Here is a 6,375-nt window from a genome sequence, read left to right on the forward strand (position 1 = left end):
CCGCGGGCGGCTGCAGGCAGCGGGGCCGGGCTGCCCCCACGCGTGTCCCCGGTGCGGGGGGTGGGGGTGCGGGATGGTCCCCCCGAGCCCGGCGGAGAACACCCCAGCCCACCCACCGGCGGAGGGTGCGCGGCCGCGGAGCTCCCGGACGAAACCCCCCTACCCCGCCAAGGCGGGGCGGGACCGGGCTCCGCCGTTAACCGGAGACAGACGGTCCCGCCCCGCACAGCCCCGCGCCGGTCCCGCAGCACCATCTCCCGGCAGCCACGAGTCGGTGTCCGGGCGTCCCTGTCCCCCCACCCCATAGAAGAGCCCTCCACCCACCGGCGGAGGGTGCGCGGCCGCGGAGGTCCCGGACGAAATCCCCCTACCCCCCCAAGGCGGGGCGGGACCGGGCTCCGCCGTTAACCGGAGACAGACGGTCCCGCCCCGCACAGCCCCGCGCCGGTCCCGCAGCACCATCTCCCGGCAGCCACGAGTCGGTGTCCGGGCGTCCCTGTCCCCCCACCCCATAGAAGAGCCCTGCAGGCACCTTTCCTTGTCCCCACTGTCCCGGCTGTTCCCGGGGTGACAAGGGCTCTGCTGCCCTGGCCCAGGCAGCCACACCGCCAGTAGCCACCCGGCCTCCATCACACCCTGGACCCAGCTCCAGGAACGGGGTCCTTGTGCTGGTGGCCCAGCTGGGTGCTACCATAGCCTCCCTGGCTGGGTGGCTGAGCTCTGCCATGGTGGTCCCACATCAGCAGCCCGCACTGTCCCCCATGGCACCCCCAGTGGACCTGGCTCTGCCAGGGGGTCTCCACGTGAGCAGCTGTGCCCTGCTGTGTCACAGCAACCCCGGCCTGGTGGCTGCACAGGGTCAGCCACGCTGCGCTCTGCCCCAGCACCCCAGGGGGGCAGTGGGACCAGGTTCTGCTCGTGTCCCCCGCGCAGGCAGCTGAGCTTTGGCCCACCATGGCAGCCCTAGGGAGGCAGCCAGACCTGTGGTATCCCCACCGGGGGGGTCATGCCATGGTCCACTGCAGCATCACATTTGTGTGCAGCCAGGCCGGATGCCAGATTTTTCTCCCCAGCTGGAGAGGGGACAGAGGAGACGGCGCTGGTCCTGGTCCGTGCTCCTGTTGGAGGCGGTGTCCTCACAGCCTCTCCTGCTCTGACATGCGGCTCTCCTTGCCATCCTCCTGGGCCACTGGCTGACCCTTCAGGAGAGTCTCCTGCACGTGGGGCATGTCCTCCCCATCCTCCGTGGGCTGCCGGATCTCTATGGGCTTCCCTCTTCCCTCTTCTATCTGCAGAGGGGCAGAGTCAGGGGAAGGCAGCTACATCCCCCATCTCTGCGGCCACCTCTTTCCCCAGGCTCCTGCTACGCTCCCCTGCAGGGCAGGACCTCACCCTGTGCGGGTCCCCTCCTGTCTCAGCATTTGTCAGCAGCATCCCAGAGCTGCCCAGCATCCCTAGGACAGCCCCCACCCCTCCTGCCCTGCAGAGCCACAGCCCCTGCTCTGCTGCTGGCACATCCCAAGCTGTGCCCAGGAGGGACCCCAACCCTCTGCTGGAGGAGGGCTCTGGGCAGACTCACCTGCTGCTTCTGCACCCGTCGCCTGGGATCTGGATGGAAAGAAAAAGAGAGAAGACAACAGTCAGGGGAGTGCTCCTGCCCTGCAGTGAGCTCTCTCAGGGGTCAGAGCCGAGGCTGGTGCTGCTGCGCTGCTGTTTCCAGGCTAGAGATGCTTGAGGGTCACAGCCAGGGAGCCAAGCTGGACCCACAGGGCACTGGTGCTTTCCTCCAAGAGCTGGCCCAGCTTGTGCTGTAGCAGCACAAACATGCCCACTCATAGGGACAGAGCCCACTGACCCAGCAAGGTGATGGGCTCGGGGAGCCATGCCCTGGAGGTGTTCCCAGAAGGGCTGCCCCACTCTCAGCAGAGCTGTCACTGCTCTCCCTGCTCGGCTCCTCAGCCCTGTACGGCCCCTCTGGCCAAGGCATGGCTTCTTGTGTCCCAGCCCCTTACCTGCATGGACCAGGCAGTAGATGCAGACGCCCACGAGGCAGGTGACAACTGCAGCTGTGATGGGGATCAGCACTGACAGCGAGGAGCGCTTGCCCGACTCTGCAGAGGGAGATGGGGTCAGTGAGACACCCTTGTGACACTCCCACCACAACGCCAAGGTCCCCCATCTGCCTCTGCTCCAGGCCTGGTCTCACCAGGATCCCTCACAGGGACAGAGAGGAGCAGGAAGGCATCACACCAGCAGTGCAGCACTCCTCTCCCTAACACACCCAGGGGCCAGGCCAGCTCCTCCGAGTGCTGCAAGAGCTGGAGCATCAGGAGATGTCTGCTCTGCACCGGCCCAGCCCTGGGCACCAGGCACTTACCACAGATCACATCCGAGGTGTTTGTCCCTTTCACCTTCACCACCAGCCCCTTCTCCTCGCAGCTGTGGGAAAGAACAAGACCGTGTAACCACAGCAGCAGCCCCAGCACACGGAAAGCCCCTGAGGAGGAATGGCCGGGGCTGTGAAGCCACCAGAGCTGCGCCAGGAAGCGACCTATGCTGAGCCTGAGGGGCAGGGGCGAGTGATGGGGACCCCAACTGACACTGGGGACCCTGACTGACACTGGAGCCCGCGCTGCGTGAGAGGGACAACAGGTACAAAGCACAGCCCCACCCCGGGGTCCTGGTCTGGAGCTGCTGAAACTGCTAAAAAGATGGGGACAAGGCACAGGAGGGAGAAGACACTTGAGACCTGCCCGGTCAGGGAGACCCTGGGGCTCAGGCACTGCAGCTATTGCAGAACAGCTCAGAGATGACTCGATGACAGGCTACAAGTGGCTCCATGGGGAGGTAATTTCTGGGCACAGATAAAAGCAAAGTGAAATCCAATGGCTGGCAGCTGAAGCGAGACTAATTCAGCCTGGAAATAAGGCTCACGTTTCTACCAGGGAGCACAATTAACCCTCAAGCAGCTTTCTAAGGACAGGGATGACCTGCCAGCCCATGGCATTCTCAAAGCCAGACTCCCCATGGAGGGGGCTGGTGCCTTGGCTGATGACTACATCCAAGGAGTGTGCTGGGAGGGAGAGCTTGGACAGGTTATGGGTGGGTCCCCAAAGCCCATCATCCCTTTCTCCCCAGTGCGGACAACGGTGTGAACATCCCTGAAAGGGCCAGAATTCTGTCCCTCAGCACGTGCACAGTCTCAAGGGCCTGGATGTCTGCCTCTTGCTCAGCCACACCACCCTGGACCTCACCACCCTCATAGTTCCGCTCCTCTCAGTCCTGCCCTGCTCTAGCCTGATGTTGTGTCCCTCAGAGACCACCCCGGCCGCCCAGTCCCCAAGGAGGCTGGCAGCAGAGGGTGTGCTCACAGGGACTGGGCACAGCTGGGGATGGGTGAAGGATGTGGTCAGCACTCAGAAAATACCTTGTCCAGGGATAGCACGGCTCAGTTTTGGAAGAGACGTTGGAGAAGGTGCCTTCTGCACAGGGCTCACAGGGGGATGACATCTGGGCCACAGCCTTGGCTGGAGAGAAGCAGAGGTTGCAGGAAGGTCAGTACAGGCTGCAGGGGGTCAGGCAAGCAGCCCTCCCCCTGGCAATGCTGCCAGGGCACAGCAGCAGGCACGGCTCTCCCAAAACCCTCCTAGAAGCACCTTGCTGGGGGAGTCCCCCTTTCCCTGGAGGGCCTGAGGTCAACTGGTCCCACTGAGGGGAAGGAGCTGGATGGACTCACCTGCCACGAAGCCGAAGCCTTGCTGGCAGGGCTGGTTCTCCACGCAGGTCTGGCAGCTGGCATCAGAGCAGTGCATGCCATCCCGGCACCGGCACACCGTGTTGTGCGTTGCGTTTCCCTGCGTCTTCACGATGAGGCCAGCGTCTGGGCAAAGAGAACATGGGTGAGGTGAGACACCAGCCCTTCCAGTCCCCACAGGCTGGGGTCTGTGGGCACAGGGAGCACTTACTGTCTTCACAGATATCATGGGGGGTACAGTGCCTCTCCTTGGTCCAGCTCTGCTGATAGTGTTCACTCTCACAGGGGGTGCATTTAGACTGTTTCGTGTCACTGCAGTCAGAGACCAGCTTTTCCCCTGTAATAGAGGCCGATGAGAAAGGGACGAGGGGGCTTTCCTACTCTCCAGACAGCAGCTCTGCCAGCAGGACAGGGGAGCACTGGCAGCTGTGGATGCCAGGGTTGCTACCAAGCAGCATCTTTGTAGCCTGATGCCACTCTGGTGGTTATACACATTGGATGGGGCCGGGTGGAGGTGCTGGGGCAGGAGAGCAGGGACGAGAGAGACAGTGTTGGGTGGTGTTCACTGCCTCCAGCACTGCAAGGTCTGGGAAACAATCTGGGAGTGACAGAGGGAGCTGGCAAATGCCATCACTGTCTGGTAGCACCAGTGGCAGCACTCTCCCCACAAGCAGCCCATGCCATGGGGTCCTGCAGATGCAGGAGCACAGTCAGTCCCAAGAGAATTGTGGCAGGTTCGGTGAGATCCGGGGGATCTCCCAGGGCACCCATGAGGTCCCCAGTGGCTCTTGCGCTGAGGTGACACAAAGTGAAGCAGTCGGCGCTGCTGGCAAGAAGGGTGGGGTGTGGCTCAGCCACACGGGACTGGGCTTGCCCCGCTGTGGCCAGGCAGCATGCCCTGGCACAGGAAGGGGAAGGGGTCTCCATACCTGGCTTACACCGGTTGCAGCACTTTCCCTCGTGTTCGTACTCCTTATCAAAGCAGCTTACGGCATCACCCAGCTCCCAGCACTGGAAGAAACAAGACCTGTGGATTCGTGTCGCTCCCCAGCGCTCCGGCACCGCCTCGGCACGCGTGTGCTAACCTGTCCCCTAACCCACGTCCCGAGGCGAGGGCTTCCTCCCACCGCTTTTCCCATGCCTGCGCTAACCACAGACCGCAGCACCGCGGCCTGCGCTGCCTGATGCCATCAGTGCTCTCTTTGAAGTGGGGTGGCAGTGATTCCGGCAGGGTGGCCCCACATTTCCTAACAGATTCTCATCTCCCATCACCCCGTGCCCCTGCCAACTGCGCTGCGCTCCTGGGCAGGGGGATCCCGAGTCTCCCGTGCCCAGCTCCTTCCCAAGGCTGATGCACTAGCCCCGTGGGGACGGGAAAGCCCCAGGCAAGTTACATCAAGCAGCAGACCCCCGTGGGGCCCCTCGGGCAGCCCTGGCTTGACAGGACAGCCGTGGGGATCTGTGACACCCCAAAGCCCGACCCGGGGACGCCAGACCCAGCCGAGGGGAACTGGTCACGTCATCACATACGTCTGACACTGGGCAAGAATGGGAAGTGTCAGGGCCCGTCCTTACACCCCCACCGCCTCCCAGCGCCCACCCCGTGCCCCAGACTGGGGGGGGACCCCAGCCGAGGGCCCAACGGTGCCCAGCGGAGCCGCAGGGCTCGACGCTGCCCGTCCTTGCCCCCGAGAACCCGCGCCCCGGCCCCGGAGCTGGGCTGCGGGACCCCGCCGCGCCCCGCTCCCCCGAGGGGAAAGCGAAAGCGAGCCGTGGGGCTGAGGGACGGCAGGCAGCGACCTGCCCTCCCTTCCCCGCCACCCCACGTCCCCGCTCCGGGTCGCCGGTGGGGTGGCGTCCCGACCCCGGCTGGCTCAGGCTGTGCGGGGCGGCAGCGCAACCGGAGCTTCCTCCGCCGGCCGGGGACGGGCCAGAGCGGCCGGACCGTGCCCTTTCCCGGAAAGCCCCGAGGCTCTGTCCCAAAGGAGGGAGGAAAGGAGGGAGCCGCCCCAAACCCCAACGCCAACCCCAGCCCCAGCCCCAGCCCCACTCACGCCCAGCAACACCGCGCCGAGGAGCCCCAAGAGCCCGAGTCTCTTCATGTCGCCGTGCCCCGCCACCGCGGCCCGCCCGCTCTATAACTGCTTCGGCCCGTTCCCGTTCCCGCCCAGGAAGGGGGCGTTGGGCCGCCCGCCACCGCCCCCGGGGCTTCCCCGTGTGGGGCCGAGCCCGGGGGGCGAGAGCGGGGCCGAAGGAGGAGGTGGGGGGACGACACCCCAGGGGCAGCTCCCCGCCATCCATCCCTCCCGGGACACCCTCCTCCCCGGGGGGCTCGGCGGGGTCGCTGGGGCTGGGGGACCCTATGGGGTGGTGGTGGCTTAGTGTGGATGGATGTGTTGCTGGAGGTGGGATGGGGGGCTCCTGTCCTGCTCCCTGCCAGCCCCACCGAGCCGCTGCCCTGCTGGCACCTTCCCGGGGTGAAGGGGGTGCAGGCAAGTGGCAGGAGCCAGCTGTGGGCCACGGCGAGGAAAACGTTTGTGTTGGCCCCGCCACCTCATTCCTGAAGCAGAAGTTTGGAGGTTTCGCTTCGTTTTCTCAACGACAGCTCGGGGCTGCGGCCC

General features: G+C 65.0%; 1 protein-coding gene across 1 annotated transcript; it reads right to left on the reverse strand.

Moving 5' to 3' along the window:
• Window positions 1-407: 407 nt before the first annotated feature.
• On the reverse strand, window positions 408-5,918 carry CD40 (CD40 molecule, TNF receptor superfamily member 5). The gene is made up of 9 exons (XM_014943686.1): window positions 5,809-5,918; window positions 4,684-4,765; window positions 3,966-4,091; window positions 3,737-3,880; window positions 3,428-3,527; window positions 2,378-2,439; window positions 2,013-2,111; window positions 1,580-1,608; window positions 408-1,289 (listed from the first exon to the last, which is right to left on the reverse strand). The coding sequence occupies exons 1-9, from the start codon at window positions 5,854-5,856 to the stop codon at window positions 1,137-1,139; spliced, it is 843 nt and encodes a 280-aa protein (XP_014799172.1). The 5' UTR covers window positions 5,857-5,918; the 3' UTR covers window positions 408-1,136.
• Window positions 5,919-6,375: the final 457 nt, after the last annotated feature.

This window comes from Calidris pugnax, unplaced genomic scaffold (assembly GCF_001431845.1).
Source record: "Calidris pugnax isolate Ruff unplaced genomic scaffold, ASM143184v1 scaffold118, whole genome shotgun sequence".
NCBI lineage: Eukaryota > Metazoa > Chordata > Aves > Charadriiformes > Scolopacidae > Calidris > Calidris pugnax.